The sequence below is a fragment of the Amyelois transitella genome, chromosome Z, assembly GCF_032362555.1.
Source record: "Amyelois transitella isolate CPQ chromosome Z, ilAmyTran1.1, whole genome shotgun sequence".
NCBI classification, from domain to species: Eukaryota; Metazoa; Arthropoda; class Insecta; order Lepidoptera; family Pyralidae; genus Amyelois; species Amyelois transitella.
Genome location: NC_083535.1, coordinates 11,345,791 through 11,365,781, shown reverse-complemented (window position 1 = coordinate 11,365,781; position 19,991 = coordinate 11,345,791). Strand labels below are relative to the sequence as shown.

The 19,991-nt window shown below is 36.4% G+C and overlaps 1 protein-coding gene across 1 annotated transcript in view; it reads left to right on the top strand.

Annotated features, from left to right (window-relative positions):
* Window positions 1–19,991, top strand: part of LOC106133844 (transient receptor potential cation channel subfamily A member 1) — a 34,380-nt gene extending 14,389 nt beyond the window's left edge. Inside the window, exons 4-22 of the mRNA XM_060953527.1 lie at window positions 2,278–2,434; window positions 2,942–3,032; window positions 3,702–3,771; window positions 5,104–5,229; window positions 6,611–6,907; window positions 7,814–8,053; window positions 8,456–8,563; window positions 8,933–9,111; window positions 9,936–10,215; window positions 12,231–12,400; window positions 12,775–12,919; window positions 13,689–13,796; window positions 14,508–14,805; window positions 15,890–16,095; window positions 16,853–17,041; window positions 17,852–18,124; window positions 18,509–18,668; window positions 19,282–19,412; window positions 19,603–19,991. Coding sequence (XP_060809510.1) covers window positions 2,278–2,434; window positions 2,942–3,032; window positions 3,702–3,771; window positions 5,104–5,229; window positions 6,611–6,907; window positions 7,814–8,053; window positions 8,456–8,563; window positions 8,933–9,111; window positions 9,936–10,215; window positions 12,231–12,400; window positions 12,775–12,919; window positions 13,689–13,796; window positions 14,508–14,805; window positions 15,890–16,095; window positions 16,853–17,041; window positions 17,852–18,124; window positions 18,509–18,668; window positions 19,282–19,412; window positions 19,603–19,740 — 3,366 coding nt within the window. The 3' untranslated portion in view covers window positions 19,741–19,991. The remainder of the gene's footprint in view (window positions 1–2,277; window positions 2,435–2,941; window positions 3,033–3,701; window positions 3,772–5,103; window positions 5,230–6,610; window positions 6,908–7,813; window positions 8,054–8,455; window positions 8,564–8,932; window positions 9,112–9,935; window positions 10,216–12,230; window positions 12,401–12,774; window positions 12,920–13,688; window positions 13,797–14,507; window positions 14,806–15,889; window positions 16,096–16,852; window positions 17,042–17,851; window positions 18,125–18,508; window positions 18,669–19,281; window positions 19,413–19,602) is intronic.

Genomic DNA, 19,991 nt, shown 5'->3' with positions numbered 1-19,991 from the left:
CAGAGAAATAAATTTTATGGCGTTGCCGGCCAATTAGGATATATTAATATTTCTGTGGCGCCACAATGTAATCGCGCATTGATGTTAATAAAAAAGGGGAAAGTACCTCATATCAATGCATGTTTCATAAAAGCCCAGCCATTGTTTATCGTGTAGTTCCCGACACCAAACCCATGGATGTCGTAAAAGGCGACTAAGGGGTAGGCTTACAAACTTGGGATTCTTTTTAGGCGATGGGTCAGCAACCTGTCACTATTTGAATCTCAATTCTATCGTTAAGCCAAATAGCTGATCGTGGCCATGCAGTATTTTCAAGACTGTTGGCTCTGTCTACCCCGCAAGGTATATAGACGTGACCATATTATGTATGTATTGTTTATTAAACATATCAATTAAATATTTTTAATGTTCATGCTATTTTCTTGTAGGATGCTCAGAATTTATTTTGCATTTACGAAAATTCATTTAACTCATTTTACGGAAATAATAATTTATATTTGTCTGGGGTCTAATAACCATATTGAACTCAGTACCTAATGATTTTATTATCGCATTGGCTAAGGTAGCAAGCACAAAGACTAAATTGTTTTTTTTTTTTTATTATTACGTAACTCTGAGTGTTATACATACATACATAACATCACACCTATTTCCCGAAAGGATAGGCAGATCTTTCCACTTGGCACGACCCATGTTCACTTCTTTCACTTCATCCACATTTATAACTCTCCGCATGCAAGCTATTATGACTGATGACTTCGTTCGCATGGCTAAACGATTTTTATTAAGATATCTTTATTTCTATATTTCCTATAGTTTAGCTGGACTATCATGGTGCTGCATCATGTGGTCTAGTTCTGGATCTAAGTCTAAACAATCTATCGTTACCGCTCATTTGTAATTTCTGTACAATACCCAATGATGTTAAAAAATATTGCACATACTTTTCCACATTCCTCTTTGTCACGTCATAAGATATTCTGCTTGCATTACTAAATGAATAATGGACTTGTGACAGTGGCACTTAGAAAATAGCTAAGTTTCTCCCATGAATAATTCAATTTCATAGTTCCGAGATATATTGGTCAAGATCAATCGCAACAGTATGAAAGAATCATTCGAATGGACCTGATTTTGAGGAGTGGAAATTATGCGACGGAATTCTGGGTTAAATAGTATTTAAGCCTTATATACCAGAAGCTTTTTATACATACATACATAAATACATACATATGGCCACGTCTATATCCCTTGTGGGGTAGACAGAGCCAACAGTCTTGAAAAGACTGATAGGCCACGCTCAGCCATTTGGTTCAATGATAGAATTGAGATTCAAATAGTGAAAGGTTGCTAGCCCATCGCCTAAAAAAAGAATCCCAAGCTTGAAGCTATTTATCCCAGTAAAAAAGAGCTAAGTATATAGAAGTCTAACACGTGATAGTAAACATGAAAACGATATAGTTCTGAAACACGTGACTTTTCTAATTGCTTTATTACTTTTGAACTGAAATTAAGATGCTTATTTCGTGATATGGATGTGAATGTGTAGCTGTAGTGAGTAATTAATTCTACGACAAAATGGCACTATTAAACGTCCTATTTGAGGAAGCGGGAGAGGTCTGTTAGGATTTTAGGAAGTAAAAAATGTATATCTCTGCCTATCCCAATGGGAAACAGGCGTGGTGGTATGTATGTATGATGGCGCAGTGGCAGCGTTGTTATCTGAGGTCATATCAATTGATATTTTGAAGGTATTGGTCTTGTCTTGTATTTATTTTGTGAATGATTATGGCTTTGTTAATTTATAGACAAAGTGAATTGAGCAAGAGACTTTTTTTAATTGAAATGTGTATTTTTTCTTTCCAATTTTAGCAGAATTAATGACTTGCGCCATTTTTTCAACACAAGCCTTCATTCTAATCCTACATATACCTAGTACATTTATGTATATACAGTCTAAGTGCCGTGTGGTGTGGTTCCCGGCACCAATTCAAAAAAGAATAGGACCACTCCATTTCTTTCCCATGGACGTCGTAAAAGGCGACTAAGGGATAGGCTTACATACTTGTGATTCTTTTTTTAGGCGATGTGCTAGCAACCTGTCACTATTTGGATCTCAAATAGTGACAATCCATCATAAAGCCGAGGAGCTGAACGTGGCCATTCAGTCTTTTCGGGACTATTGGCTCTGTCTACTCCATAAGGGATATAGACGTGACTATATGTATGTATGCAGTCTAAGTCTCAGAATGTCTGAGAAATGACGTTTGCCAACAGGCGGCAGAAAGCGGCAATGTTGAAGACTTTATGCGCTTGTATCTGAGTGAGCCTTCTCGGCTGGCGGTCCGGGACGGTCGCGGGCGGACAGCGGCGCACCAAGCCGCTGCGAGAAACAACACCAACATATTACACTTCATCAACAACTACGGTGGAGGTAGAGTCATTAATATTTAATTTGTAATTTTTTTTTGTAGCAATTGGTCGTTATAAGTGTAAGTCATTACGGTGCCGTTTGATTCCCGGCACCAAAAGAGAAGAAATAGGACCACTCCATCTCTTTCCCATGGATGTCGTAAAAGGCGACTAAGGGATAGGCTAATAAACTTGGGATTCTTTTAGGCGATGGGCTAGCAAACTGACACTATTTGAATCAAAATAATCAAGCCAAAAAGCTGAACGTGGCCTGTCAGTCTTATCAAGACTGTTGGCTCTGTCTACCCCTCGCAAAGGATATAGACGTGACTGTATGTATGTATATCATTACAAGTACTAATCAAAATTGGTAATATAATCTGTGGCGTTTCTATAGGCCATATGATAGATTGATCTTCCCTTTGGTGGCGGTCGAGACGAACTATCGCTCCCGCTACAAATCAATGCTTGAATGTTATGATATGATTCAAAAGTTGGGGGAAAATTACTTAGTTGTTTTTTATTACAGATCTTAATGTCAAAGACAACAATGGTAACACACCCCTGCATGTAGCTGTTGAGAACGAAGCTATAGACGCTATTGAATTTTTATTACAACAGTAAGTACCTTTTTCTTTAATTTGACATGTGTGTATAATCTTAATTTATTACAGGAATTAAAAAGAACAATAATTTCTACCATTTTTCATAAAATATAACTTTTTTCCTAGAGTCAATGCTAATACAAATTGCATTATTTAAAACTTGCTACTATGTGTGAATCTTAATTTGAAAATCCCGAAGTATTTCACCTCGTGATTTGGTAATAGTGAAATATTTACAGTATAAACTCTACGTGTGGGAGAAAAAAGATTAATTTAGGTTTGATATGGATTTAATTTTCACAGCAACGGGATTCTAGGACAACTACTTACGAAGAACTAACGAGTAGTTTGAAGTGACAATTTATCCTGCCTTTGTCTTGTCCTTACTTGTGCCGTGTGGTTCCCGGCACCAATAGAAAAAGAATAGGACCACTCTATCTCTTTTCCCGTGGATTTCGTAAAAGGTGACTAAGGGATAGGCTTAAAAACTTGGGATTTTTCTTTGAGGCGACAAGCTAGCGACCTGTCACTATTTGAATCTCAATTTTATCATTAAACCAAACAGCTGACCGTGGCCAATCAGTCTGTTTAGACTGTTGGCTCTGTCTACCCCGCATGGGATATAGACGTGATTATATGTATGTATCATTCATTATCCCTTATCCTTATGTTCCCTTGTTGCAGAAACGTTGATACGGGACTATTGAACGAAAAGACTCAGGCACCTATTCATTTGGCTACAGAACTAAATAAGGTACGTTTTTTATCAACTGTTACTTAATCTTATATGTTAATAATGTTTGGACAAACAATCAATAAATGTTGTATTTTGTGTTCCAGAAGAAACTTTATTTCTGTTTGTTTGTTGGTTTGTAATATATTTATTCTATAAATCTACTGTATTTTTGTGTTTTTCGTATGTAGGTAACATACGAAAAACACAAAAATACAGTAGATTTGTAAGACAAAATCTACAAAGGCAGACTTATCCCATTAAAGTATCTCTTCCAGTCAACCATTGAATAATTAAGAGGAGAGTTACTTTCTGATTTGTACGATAAAAGTGTAAACATCTTTTTAGTATGTGTAAAAAATGTCTTTTGATAATTCAACTACAAAATAATATCCGTTATGGGTGACCGGGAGTTATATATGCATCTGCAATGTTATCTATGTTATGCAGAATTTCTAGGTTTCATATCATTGGTTCATGATTCCCTGTGCACTTCAATTGAATAACATTCGAAATATATGCATTGCATATTTCATAAGCTAGCTTCATGCATGTTTATTCAAGAAACCCGCTGTAACTTGACGGGATCCTTCAACGTGGATTGAATGAAAAGTGTAATTTCATTTTCTTTATTATATCCAACCTATAAATCGTTCTGTGGACAAATAGATTTAGATAAGCTGCAACCAGTTGGTGGAACAACATACCTACCACCTCCTATAAGACAATCAGTCACAGCTAAATCTTTTAATATTAAATTAAAATGTCATATTTTGGATACTCAAAAGTAAAAAGCAGCTTCAATTTCTCATTTTTTTATTTTTATATGATATTTTTATAGTAGTATAATAGTGTACCGAGAGAGCAGCCATATTTTTAATTTATTTTATTTATTATTTTATTTTCCCCGATGGTGCCCACGGAAGACCAGCGTTGTGGTATAAACCACGACAAATGCTGAGCGGGGGCCATTTTGATATAAAAGTTGTTATAAATTAAGGTTTCTGTTCTTGATATATTATAATGTACCAAATAAAACAATAATACGATAACGTCTAATTTCTTGCTACTTTATACACGCAACACATTTTCATTTCACAATTCATATTAAAGCTACCAAAATATTTTGGAATGAACTAAGGGAATGAGGTTTGCACTACTGCTACAAAATTGACTTGATAACTAGGTATATCCAAAAGGAAAATATGGATAGGGTTGGCGCGCACAAATAGTTACTATCGAAAACTGATATCAAGAAGTACCTGACTTAATGTCAGTGAAACAATGGTGTAATATCATAATTTCTGTGTGTTACATTAGTACGTTGGTAACATTACACTTTACTTTCTACAGGTATCTGTGTTGCAAGTTTTCGCAAAGTACAAAACCCAATTCAACGTGGATTTAGGCGGCGAACACGGGCGTACCGCTCTTCATTTTGCTGCAATACACGACCACGACCTGTGCGCAAGAGTATTGGTAAATATTTATTTTTAAATGAATAACATTTCAAAATACATACATATAATCTCGAAAAGACTGCTGCTTAGCTTAATGATAGAATTAAGATTCAAATAGTAACAAGTTGCTAGACAATCGTCTAAAAAAAAGAATCCCAACTTATAAGTCTATCCTAACACTTGAAAATAAATATTACAAATCGGATAATACAATCATAAAGCTAATTTAAATGATTGAGACGTGATGAAATCCGTGGCGTATGTATGTATTGATATGTTTTTTAATAGGGGGCTCCGCGGCAGGGCCCACATGTATATTAGGATCTTCCGGAACGAGACCATGATTTGCCATGCCAATTTTCTTCAAATGATATTAAGGAAAACGAATCATTTCTGTATTTTAATAATGATATTTTATTTATGCTGTGTCGCGGGAGGAGTTTATTTTCAAATATCCCGAGTTTGATTTAATATTTAGGAAAGTATTCATCAGTAAAAACAATCAATACTACGCTATCAATGTAAAATTTTATTACATACTAAATTTCGGGAAAGTTTATTTACCCAAGAAGATATTTTTAAATTGAATCATCATCTATAACCTGTATGCGTTTATCCAGTGAAAACGTCAGTAAATTGCTGGTCGCAGATGAAACTAATCCACTTAGTACCATAGTTATACATTCGTTGCTTAAATATGCTTCCTTGCGATTTTTTTCCTCACCAAAGGTCATTGGATAGTTAATTATTATTTACTTTAATAAAGGATAGATAAGGATAATATATATAAATAAATAGGAAAATTGGCCGCTGTGTCATTCGGACCGCTAATGGATACAGGTATAATAATATATCCTACGACTCAGGTACCTTAAAAATATATAATACAGTTTTCATGTAATAAAGCCAAATAACTACTTGTATTTGTTTATTTTAACTTAAGGTACTTTGTTATTGACAGTCACACCACATTTTTTTCACTTTTTTCACCAATTATAAAGTAAATAAATCTTCTATGACCCACTACTGTGACAGAAAGTCTTCCACGAAACAACACTTTTTATGTTTGACAGCCCTATAGCGTGCGTGAACCTAACAAATATATATTCAAGTTCATTTCACATGTCAGTGATTTTTGTGCTACATCATAATACGATAAGTTCCTGTTTCTATAAAGAAAATAGCTTTTATCTTTGGGAACTCAGTTTTAACGAAAGATAATTCTGAATGTCTAAAGACTGTCCTCGTCCTGGATTTCACATTTTAAGGCACCATTTAAGGTACAATTCTCGATTTTAAAAAACATTCAATCATCCCTGTAAGTTTTCCAATTTTGCCATGAAATGACCTTGGCACTTTCAATATGGTTGCAATGATTAATCCAGGTGATATCCGAACAGATCACCGACTTGGGCGCGGAATGCAAACGGCCTTGCAACAACGGCTATTATCCAATCCACGAGGCCGCAAAAAACGCATCGTCAAGAACTATGGAGGTTTTCCTCCAATGGGGAGAGGCGAAGGGTTGTACGAGAGAACAGATGATATCACTTTATGACAACGAAGGCAATGTGCCACTGCATTCTGCAGTTCATGGAGGGGATATCAAGGCGGTAGAACTATGCCTGAGGTCCGGTGCTAAGATTTCTACACAACAACATGATCTGTCGACCCCCGTGCATTTAGCTTGTGCCCAGGTAAGGAGGAGAATTTTTATAGAAAACTTGTGTAATAAAAAAAAATAAAGTATCTTTGAATTTTAAGTTTTAAATAATTTGTACTTTTAATCTAAGGTTGCTCGTTAAAGGTAATATATGTGATCGATATATGAGAGACAATATACTTAAAGCTGAAGATATCGTACACTGTTGCCGTTGTGATCGACGCTTATTCTTAGGTCAACGAAAATAATGATGATATTATAATTAATATTAAAATAACCGAAGAATTAAAAGTAGATTTTGGTTGACTTTTTTTGTATCACATCATATTTCATTACAGCTCTTCATAGCTAGTCAAGTGACTTTAGATATAAGCGGTATCACTCGTTAAAAAAATTGAGTTTGTGCCAATAACAATTTGAGGGCGGATTTTCAGTATATTTTTTTTTGTGGGAGCAAGTAGTCAATGATTAATTTTTAGCAACATGACAAAGCTTCGCAATGTTTTAAGCGTTTTTTTCTTAGGAGTCTAGACGAATGTAGGTACCTTGATCAAATTAAGGAGATCCTGGCAAAAGGTCACGAGTACCCGAAACCCCGAGCTTGCATGAGAGAGTCATGAATGTTGATGAAGCGAAAGTAAGAGATTGTGGAAAGAGGAAAGATGTAGCCTCTGCCTATCCCTCCGTTGAAGGGGCATGATATTATGAATGTATGTATGGAAGAGCTGAGAAAAAACACACGCTGACTGGAGTCATTCTATTCGTTTTCATTAATAAGGTTCATATGATTTCAAACAAGTTAATAGGGATTTTCCTTTAGAAATAGTTATCTCATAACGAATGAAAATTGTACATATGTGCAATTTGTCTAGAGTCCCTGATGTGATAAAGTTAAACGGTTTGCGTGGTAAGTGAATTGGGTTATTCTATTTTTTTTAAGGGAGCCTTGGAAATTGTCAAGTTAATGTTTACGATGCAACCTAAAGAGAAATTGGCTTGCCTCACTTCGTGCGACGTGCAGAAAATGACTCCGATACACTGCGCCGCTATGTTCGACCATCCCGACATAGTGAACTATCTCATTTCTGAAGGTTCAGATATCAATCCGCTAGACAAGGAAAGAAGATCGCCCCTTCTGCTTGCTGCTTCTAGAGCGGGATGGAGGACGGTCCATACTTTGGTGAGTCAGCACATTTTAAACTTTTTAACAGAGCTACTTTCGAAGTTGTATTTGGTCGATAGTCCAAGTTTATTTACTATTCAAGGCACTTTAATTTTTTAAGGGGAAAATATAAATTTTTCCCCTTAAAAAATTGTTTTTATTGTGCCGTGTGGTCTCCGACACTTTAATAAAATGGAACCATCTTTCCCATGTTATAAAATATGACAACAACATTGATCTAGATTCCCCTGCATAGGTTGCGGGGGTCAGACAACGATCAATTCGTGTAAAAACCTGAGTTACACAATCCAAGATCATGGTCAAAAACTTGAAAGAAGTATTGGATGTTATCATGGATCAATGACAGGAGAAAGAAAAGCAGTCATAAATGGCTTTTATTCTAAGTAATTACATTTTCAGATACGGCTTGGTGCAGATATTCAGCTAAAAGACATCAACTCTAGAAATGTTCTTCATCTAGTAGTTATGAATGGTGGTCGCTTGGAAGACTTTGCTGCTAACTGCAAGGTGAGTCCTCTTCGTCAATGTGTTAATATCTGTTGTACTAAAAAAGTGACGTGAGCGTTATAAATGTACAAAAAGAAAATATGATAAAGCAATATTATATAAATTTATTATTTTTGAAAAGTCAAAAATAATAAATTTATATAATACTACTTGTAATACAGGTAATAACATAGTACAAGCGTCAGCTCCCGCAAACAGGCTGTTTAGCAGTACTCAAATCTTTGTACCTTAGTATTAAGATACTTGTTTTGTGGTGAGAAACAAATGCTTTATTATTATCTATTTCTTTCCTTGAAATTGCTTGTTCTTAACTTAAAAAAAAATGTAGATGTTTCGAATATTCATCCTGGTTCGGCTTGTTTATTTCAGGATCGATGTGAAAAAAGTTTGGCTCAGCTTCTAAACGAGAAAGATAACACTGGCTGTTCACCGCTGCACTACGCCAGCAGAGAGGGTCACATCAGATCTTTGGAGAATTTAATTCGACTCGGGGCTTGCATTAATTTAAAAAATAACAATAATGAGAGTCCATTGCACTTCGCTGCCAGGTTAGTTGGCAAACAAATATTTCACTGTATAACCTTTATACAAGATACATACATACATGTGGTCACGTCTATATCCCTTGTGGGGTAGACAGAGCCAACAGTCTTGTAAAGACGCTCAGCTATTTGGCTTAACTATAGAATTGAGATTCAAATAGTGACAGGTTGCTAGCCCATCGCCTAAAAGAAGAATCCCAAGTTTGTACAAGATACGAACTATTAAAGCGTGGACGTGGCAGACAGGGAAAACTTTTACACCTGAGAGGTTAGTGCGAGTTTTACTCTATCAAACGCGTCGAACAAGTAATCGCGAATTTGTATGGAACTACATTAGTGCCATCGCGTTACCACTAGGTGGCGCTGATCAAATCATATACAAATTTGCGTTTACTTGCTCGACGCGTTTGAAAGAGTAAAACTCGCACTAACCCCTCTGTTTCTTTTAATATGTCTGACAGCAAAAAAACACAATAGCACTATAAACGCAGACGCACTTAACTTTTATTGTTGAATGAGTTTATTTATTCCAATTAACTATCTACCGTTAAATAGTTTATTCTATCTAGCGGTTATAACAAATTTTTCGACAATACTTAACAATATAATATTCGAATTGTGTCGATTCGGTACACTATGTTAGTTATCTCCAATTCTCAGTATCTCTTCGTACGAAAATAAGTTTTTTTCAACTTAACAATAATCAAAAGTCTGCACGACCAACTGCTGGCGATATCCAGTTATTGCCAGCGCTGTTCTTAATATCTAAAAGAATCTTAAATTGAAAATTTCCTGCCACATTTCAAGACATTTTCTTGCGATGTTTCCAGATACGGTCGTTATCACACGGCTTGTCAACTATTGGATTCTGACAAGGGCACGTTTATCATAAACGAGAGCGATGGAGAAGGACTCACTCCCCTGCATATTTCTTCAAGAGAAGGTCACACAAGAGTAGTACAATTGCTGCTGAACCGAGGCGCCTTGTTGCATAGAGATCATAATGGGAGGAATCCCCTACACTTGGCCGCTATGAGTGGTTACACGCAAACTATTGAGTTGCTGCATTCAGTCCACTCGCATTTACTTGATCAGGTCGATAAAGATGGGGTAAGTGATATATTGATAGCTAACTGGTACACGGAATCATTTGAGATGCTGCACTCAATTCGTTCACACTGAGTTGATCAGGTCGATAAAGATGCGGTAAGTGATATATTGATAGCTAACTGGTACACGGAATCAATTGAGATGCTGCACTCAATTCGTTCACACTGAGTTGATCAGGTCGATTAAGATGGGGTAAGTGATATAGTGAAAGCTAAATGGTACGCGCAAACAATTGAGATGCTGCACTCAATTCGTTCACACTGACTTGATCAGGTCGATAAAGATGGGGTAAGTGATATATTGATAGCTAAATGGTACACGCAAACAATTGAGATGCCGCACTCAATTCGTTCACACTGACTTGGTCAGGTCGATAAAGATGGGGTAAGTGCTTTATCAAAAGCTAACTGGTACACGCAAACTATTGAGATGCTGCACTCAATTCGTTCACACTGACTTGATCAGGTCGATTAAGATGGGGTAAGTGCTTTATAGAAAGCTAACCGGTACACGCAAACAATTGAGATGCTGCACTCAATTCGTTCACACTGACTTGATCAGGTCGATAAAGATGGGGTAAGTGATATACTGAAAGCTAAATGGTACACGCAAACAATTGAGATGCGGCACTCAATTCGTTCATACAGACTTGATCAGATCGATAAAGATGGGGTAAGTGATATACTGAAAGTTAAATGGTACACGCAAACAATTGAGATGCTGCACTCAATTTGTTCACACTGAGTTGATCAGGTCGATTAAGATGGTGTAAGTGATATATTGATAGCTAACTGGTACACGCACACAATTGAGATGCTGCACTCAATTCGTTCACACTGACTTGATCAGGTCGATTAAGATGGGGTAAGTGCTTTATAGAAAGCTAACTGGTACACGCAAACAATTGAGATGCCGCACTCAATTCGTTCACACTGACTTGATCAGGTCGATTAAGATGCGGTAAGTGATATATTGATAGCTAAATAGTACACGCAAAATATTGAGATGCTGCACTCAATTCGTTCACACTGACTTGATCAGGTCGATTAAGATGGGGTAAGTGATATATTGATAGCTAACTGGTACACGCACACAATTGAGATGCTGCACTCAATTCGTTCACACTGACTTGATCAGGTCGATTAAGATGGGGTAAGTGATATATTGATAGCTAACTGGTGCACGCAAACTATTGAGATGCTGCACTCAATTCGTTCACACTGACTTGGTCAGGTCGATTAAGATGGGGTAAGTGCTTTATCAAAAGCTAACTGGTGCACGCAAACTATTGAGATGCTGCACTCAATTCGTTTTCACTGACTTGATCAGGCCGATTAAGGTGGGGTAAGTGGGAATACCGTAGGAATTTCCAGAAAAAGTAGCCTAGCCTATTACTCCTGAAGATCAATTTTATCTTCGTGCCAAATTATGTCAAATAGTGTTCTTGAGTTTATTCGGTACAAACAGAAATATGAATTTTCTATAATTTTCTTTATTATTTGTATAAACTCTTTTTATTTTAATTTTTTTATGGATATGATAATGCATTGCATCTGAAAAATATCTCTTAGTTATCGGACTGTTGAGATATCGTTTATTTGCTCCCCAACCCATCCTGATTCGGGAGCACTTTAAACATTTCTGAAAAAATTTAGTTTGACATTGTTTCCACGGGAGAGGTTACACCTTCAACAGCTAAATTAAGTTACATAGCGAGGTTACCTGGATGACGAATAATTAATGTCATTAAAACGCTTCGCGCCGCATTTATTTTTAAACTCTTAAATGATGGCGAGAGGCTTAAAAACGTAGTATACTTTTACACTAACGAAAATCGATAGATGTATCCCTAAAACGTTAAAAGCTTTTCGGTGATAGAATTAACCTTTATTTTTGCACTTTCCAATACTATTTTTAGAGTCAAAGGGCCCCGAGTTCAATTCTCGGTCAACGTTGTTGATAGCTCAATTTGTGTTGTTGTGTTATTATTTATTTATTGACACTTAATTTTGCAGAATACTCCTCTACACCTCGCCACGATGGAGAACAAGCCAAACTCTATAGCTCTCCTCTTGTCTATGGGTTGCCGACTCATTTATAATAATCTGGACATGAGCGCTATAGACTACGCTATCTACTACAAGTTCCCCGAGGCAGCGTTGGCGATGGTCACTCATGAACAAAGGTAAATTCGTATCACTTCTTCTTCATGTTCAACAGTTCATAACACTTCTATGGTCTTATAATATTCTGAAATCTATGGATATTTTTTTTCTTTTACTCACTTTTAGACAGAGAATGGAGTGATATTTTTATACGACTGCGCGACGCAAAGGAAGGATAATGTTAAGATAATAACTATTCTTGTATACTTTTTTTATGTGCCTTCTTTCTACCGTCAGTTCCGGAGTCCAAGTGGCATTTTCTACCATGATACAGGATCGCGTAATTCAGACTCTAATCTGAACTCCGCATTCTTTGTAGGAAACCTAACTTAAATTGGATCATGGTATACTTTTTTTATGTATAACATTAAAATTTGTTTCTTGATATTTTCAGAGCGAAGGAAGTAATGTCGTTGCGTTCAGACCGCCATCCGTGTGTGACCCTCGCCCTCATCGCCTACATGCCGCGAGTGTTCGAAGCTGTTCAGGACAAATGTATAACTAAAGCCAACTGCAAGAAGGATTCCAAAAGTTTTTATGTGAGTCCTTCTATTTCTTTATGCTCGGAGTGGGAGACCTTGGGTCTTCTTAGCCAGATCTTTCTTGTTATTAACAAGTGGGAGTTTTGGTGTATGTACCTATGTATGTACTTAAATTACTCTGTCAAAAATGTTCGTCCATTTTATTGCTGCGAGTGACAGAGTGAAGAGAAAATTGACACCATGCATAGCGCTCCAAACCTTTCCAGTTTTAGGCGGAGCACGCAATATGAGCATGCGGTTTTTTTTATTTTTAATTATATATATTTAATTTTACTTTATACAGGGTATAATTTTATAGAAGTTATCAATCACAGTCAATAGTTGCAATAATTGTATGTAACGTGAAATCTAAAAGATGTTTTACTTTTTCACGTTAGGCTTACAAAACAATTTTTGGGACTATTAAAAGTGATTTTTATCATCGTCCTTTGTTTTAGAAATCCTTCGGATAGCTGTTTTAACATTGATTAACTAAAAATATTTGTAATTAAGTATTAATAATGAACTTTATATGGATGCATGTCATGTATTATACACACGTGTTTATTTCTTACACTAATAGATACTATTGTTTAACCAATATAAATATCAAAACTGTTTATGAAATCTAGATTAAATACAACTTCGAAGCACTGTGTCCTCAAGTGAAGGACGAAGACTGCGTCAAGAAAACAGAGAGCGTACCAAAGTCTCAGAAAATCCCATTGCCCGCCCTCAACGTAAGTCATTTCCTATTTGATAACGATATATCTTTTGCTTCGTACAGATAAAGTATTCTTTCAAATTCTACCAACACTCCAAGCTTGAGATAGACGCATTGCGACTGGCGCTGAACGACCCCAAATACCGGCCAGAACCGTTGAGTGTGATCAACGTGAGTGGATGCCACATAGCACATTCGCTTCTTTGTGTCCAACTACCCGTCCAAATATGTTGCCAAGTATTCGAAAAAGGAATAAAATTAAAAAACAATGCAGTGATAATGGGATTTTTTATTAAAATCACCAGAATAAATTTTAAAAGAAATAAGTCCCAATTAAGGACTATGTGTATATAGATGATTTCGTAGCTTTGGCAAAAATTTGTTGTATGAAATTTTTCTCTAACAAGTTTTTTTTTCTAAAGTAGAAGGGTAACGTAGAGATGACCTCTTAAAGAATTTCTTTTTATTTTTGTTACAAAATAAAGGAATACTGGCAACATCAGTGTTTGATTAATGATGGCACTCTTTCACGATCACAATGCTTATCTTTCACAAAATGATACACGACCTGGATCTGGATATGGGAATAGCATCATGTCAAATCTTTGAGCTTCTAGTAACGTCATTAATGCATTAATAACTTTTTTCATGGCAAAAATTTATGTTACGGAAAAAATACTATTATTAATGTAAAAATATGTTTGTTAAGTAAGTATGGTAAGTCCATTTTAGAATTAAAGGTTTATTACCTACTCGTATCTATAACATTGGCTTAATGTTTGTCTATTACATAGAAATTGGTATTATTCTGATTTCTATGGTTATAATGTGCGAGGATATTAATATATTTGTTGTGAAATTACAAAACAATTGATTTTTCAGGCCATGGTGGCACACGGTCGTGTAGAATTGCTGGCTCATCCACTGAGCCAAAAATATCTTCAAATGAAATGGAATTCTTACGGCAAATATTTTCATTTGGCAAATTTGCTTTTTTACTGTATATATCTGACTTTTGTTACCGTTTATACGTATCTGTTGATGTTGAATGCTGATCCGAGCACATCGTCCGTTCAAAGAAGAGAAGATCAGATATGTAAGGCCAACAACGGAACGAACGCAAGCGCACTCACTACGCAAAGCACTAATTGTGGAAACAGAAACGTTGAATTCAATGGTGGTAAGTTAAATAGCTTAGAAAAACGACTGTTTTATTTTTAATAGTAAGCAATACATAATTATACACAATTGTTGTTACCGATCCAACTATCACAATAACAACAGTTAAGTTAAATTCCTTAGGTATTGAATGCATGGATACATCATCCAAAATGATTATTTTGATATGTACAAACGAAAACATTCTAATGCGGGCTCCAGGATCCTGCGTAAATTCACGGCGTAATTTGCTCCAAAAACATGTCCCTCCACACTCGCTGTCGTTAACAGTTACATTCCCACGCTCGACAAGAATGTACGCTGACTAGGCCATCATACCAAGAAAAGGAGAGTGGAAATATAAATGGATAAATAACGACACCAAGGCTTTCAGGAACAAGTACGGTCACCTCCAACAACATAGAGCGTCATGCATTACCAAACAACAGAGATTTTCCACTGTATCATCAAATGATCATTACTCTCATTGACACGGGAGTAATACCTCTCGATTGGCGGGTTATGGTGGCAGTACCCAATGAGAGAGAGTTCAAGGAGGATGATGTAAGGTGATACGCAAAACGTGACTCCTGAAATGAGTCAACTTCCGAAACGTTAAACTTGGAGAAGGAGCAGCTCTCAAAGACCTTAATCCGTATGAGCCACCCGGGAGAAAAGTATGATTATGTGAATGTCATAATTGAATTATTCCCTCCAGGGTATGTCACAGCGGATGTCTTTAGATCCAAGGGGTTAATAAATCCAGATGCAAGAAAACCAAAAGTCATATAGTACTTTATGTCTTGATGTCCAACAGATCCATTTATCCAGAAGCTAGGCCTCCTTATTAAATGTACCCTTAGGACAAACTGTCCAAACGTCCAATAGTAAAAATATTAAATGCCAAAGTACAAAGTAGTCCCGACGCAACAGTAGCAGTTTTAACGTGTCTATAATTTATCATCGTCATCAAAAGAGCGAACATCAGCGAATGTGGAACTGTGGCAACTTTTCTGCGAATTACACCGCGATTTGCGCCGCGATTGCAGATAGGATCCTGGACTATTCATTAAACTTATAAGAAAAATACGCCTCGTATGTTTCAGATTTCGAGACCTTAGTAGCAATGTACACGAGCACAGTAGCTATTCTGGTGTATAACGCAATCTGTCTTGGTCGTGAGGCGTATAATGTGAAACAGCAGAAATGGCATTACCTGGTTGACCCCTCGAACTTCGTTTCCTGGCCGCTTTACCTTTGCTCCTCGCTTATGGTGTTTCCGACTGTTCTTGGCAACTATTCTGATATTCAGGTTGGTGAAATGAGTAGTCTAAGATCGAACGATTAAAATGCCCGATTTAAAAAAAGTAAAATGTATTGGTTCGCATTGGTTTTGCTTTCGGTGAAGGAAGGCGTCCTGAGGAAACCGGCATATTTAGGCAACTTGAAGTGTTACTATAATATATGAGTGAAATGAAGACGTGACTGAAACTAAAGTCAGGAGGTTGCTGATCCATGTTGTATTAGGAGTAATTTACATTAACTGGTCCACGGGAGGTAGACGGGAGTCGTTAAGTGTATTAAGCTTATTTCCGTAATCCTTGATCGTGGTCATAGGGGAACCCCAATTTTAGGGTTGACGCCTGATGGATGATCTTGGGTTGGTGACAATGGACGGTAGTCCTAGTAATGAACCATTCTGTTATGACGAAAAAAACCTACGCGTATATTCGCAGAACCCTTGCTTACCATACTAAATGCGGGTTGAGAAAGACATTTTAGTGAGAGCAGGATGGCAATATACAAGGCGTGGATCCACGTTTTCAAAGCTGGGGACGTGAGTCTGCCATCAATTGTTTTTGTTATATGAACTACCATAAGACTGTCTCGATATTTTAATTCAATTCGCAATGAAGAATCTGCGTAGTTTGGGTGACGCACGTTGTTTCAAATAATCAGCCTGCTACTAGATCAATTGGAATATATAAAGAACCAGATTGTTTTTCTCTGGAAATACAAATATTTTAATGTTTTTGTTTCTAATACATATAACTATTTATATTTTCCAGTTTTCCGCCGCTTCGGTGACAGTGTTTTTATCTTGGTTTGAACTGTTACTACTGTTGCAACGTTTCGATCAAGTCGGCATCTACGTGGTCATGTTTCTTGAGATTCTGCAAACGCTCATCAAGGTGTTGATGGTATTTTCCATATTGATCATCGCATTCGGATTGGCATTCTTTATACTATTGTCTAAAGTGAGTCGTTTACTATTTTTAATAGCCATTAAGCGCATGTTCCGTTTTATTTTATTCAAACATTCTAAATGATTTCGTATGTAATTCAGACATGTGAAGAGCATTGGGCAACTTTCTGTACCTAGTTTATTTAACTTGCTTTAATACGTTCCTGAATAGATCAAACTTTTTAACACTTAAAATTCATATTTTGTGTTACGAAATATATTGATTATTTATATTTTTTATTTCTTTTATTATTTATATATTTTTATATACACAATAATACTAAATTAAATGCACAATAAATATAAATATAAATAATAAAAGTATATATCATATATACTTTTATTTTTTATATGTACATATTTATTATTTATAGATTATTTATATATTTTTTATTTCTTTTAAGAAGTTACTAACAAGAAATGTACCAAAAACGATTTGCCAACTGCTAAGCGATTTATCATTTTACTAGTCTCCTCATAGGGATGCACATCCGGTTATTTGATGCCTATAGGAATTTCATGAACTTCAGTGGTTTAAGAGATACTTATATATATGTTATTTAATGCTAAGCGAAATTAAAATAATTCAACCTTACCAATATTGCATTGCGATTTGTTTTTTATTTTGTATTTTTCGTTACACATTTCATACATCTTTTCATTCTCTATTTTTATTTTACCATTAATTTCATGTCATTCATACCATTAAGAACATACTTGCTTAAGCAATGCTTAAGCATTTTGACGTTAATTAATATCACTAGTAGAAATCCTGTTATTACAGGAACTCCTCGCCAAAAAATATTGTTCGTTTTTATTCCAGGGTCAGCACGTCTCCTTCAATAGCATACCAATGTCCCTGATGCGAACTTTCGCCATGATGTTGGGCGAGATAGATTTTGTCGGAACCTACGTCCAACCTTACTATAAACCAGAGATGGATATTATCCTCCCATTCCCGATGCCGACTTTCCTAATACTAGGTGTGTTTATGGTCTTGATGCCAATTCTGCTGATGAACTTACTCATCGGTTTGGCCGTCGGGGACATAGAGAGCGTCAGGAGGAACGCTCAGCTGAAACGATTGGCTATGCAAGTAAGTTTGTTTGTTTATTGTAAATTTAAATTCATTTCAATTGCCCTTTCAGTCTATTTGAGACTGTTGGATCTATATACCGTAGTATGGAAAGTGCCGTGTGGTTCCCGGCACCAATACAAAAAAGAATAGGCCCACTCCATCTCTTTCCCATGGATGTCGTAAAAGGCGACTAAGAAATAGGCTTACAAACTTGGGATTCTTTTTTAGGCGATGAGCTAGCAACCTGTCACTATTTGAATCTCAATTCTATCACTAAGCCAAATAGCTAAGCGTGGCCATTCAGTCTTTTCAAGACTGTTGGCTCTGTCTACCCCGCAAGGGACATAGACGTGACCGTATGTATGAATGTATGGTAATTCACTAAGGATTGTTCTTGACAAGGTGGTCCTTCACACCGAATTGGAAAGGCAGCTGCCAGCGATTCTTCTGGAGAGAGTGGACAAAGACGAGTTGATAGAATACCCGAACACAAACAAATGCAAACTGGGATTTCTTGACCTCATACTCAGGAAATGGTTCTGTAATCCATTCACCGACGACGGTAAGTTTGGAGACAAGAATTGTGTGAGTATTTTAACAGTTTTTACAGCAAAAAAGAAAGAACCATTAGGTCCATCTCCTAACATGTGTCTCGGAAAGAAAAGATACTTTGGTTAAATTGGGAATGGTTTTGGTTAAGGTCAGGTGAAGTGTATATATATATATATATATATATGGCATCTCTATTTCATATAATTTACCAATGTGCTTAATTAAACGTTTTAAAAGGCCTTGATGCAATTTCGGCATTGTGTAGAAGTATTCAACTAAACTCTCAAGGCCACAGACTATATCTAATCCGACATTTTGTAGCAGCGACGGCCATCTTGGATAGATTTTTGTCAGTTGAACTTAGCTCAGAACTCTCATGACTGCGCTTTAAAAACGAAAAAAATATTATAATCGGGTTCATCCGTTCCGGAGCTACTACGCCACAGACAAGACAGACTTGCAAACTTTTTCATCGGGAGTATCGACGAGATTATTAGAACCTGACCCAAAATCTTAAACTGGTCGTGGGTTATGGGCACTTTATGACTTTCTTTATGCTTCATGGATAAATGTATACTAATACAGTGTCGCTAGATTCATTCTTTTTATTTATTTTTCTACAGCGGGATTAGACCTTGTGCTCGAAAGTAACGAGGACTTCATCACGGCTGAGTTGGACAAACAAAAACGTCGACTAAGGGAAATGTCACAGCTCTTGGAACAACAACACACGCTAGTCCGTCTTATAGTTCAGGTATGGACTACGAAAAAGCAAAATTACGTGTTATACTGTGAATGATAATGCTGAATTTAGGTAGTAAAATAGCCCTTTTACGTTTTTTATCATTTCCTTATGCAAGGTCGGTTAAGGGCACTCTGACTGACCCTCCACCAGAACGTTCCCAGAATCATTGTTATTTAGCACATTATCTTATTTGTTTTAGAAAATGGAGATAAAAACAGAGGCTGGCGACGTTGATGAAGGTGTTTCACCATCAGAAACCCGCGTCGTGCCTCGATGGAGTTCACCGAGGATCCGAAAAAAATTGCGCACAGCGCCCTCTTTTAATAAAGGCGGCTAATTTTTAATGCATGAATACCTACTAATAAAAATAATAAGGGGTGTTACGCTATAGAAATTGGAATAATATGAACACCGTATTGTATTTCATTATGAAGTCGTTTTCTTTAGAACAAAATTAAAAAAAAGCAAAAAATAAATCGTTACGATATTGCGACCACACATTCCAGAGTTCCACTTCTATAGTTTAATATTATTGCCAATTCTATCCGTAACGCTGATTTATTGTTTACAACACCGTAACAGTACTAA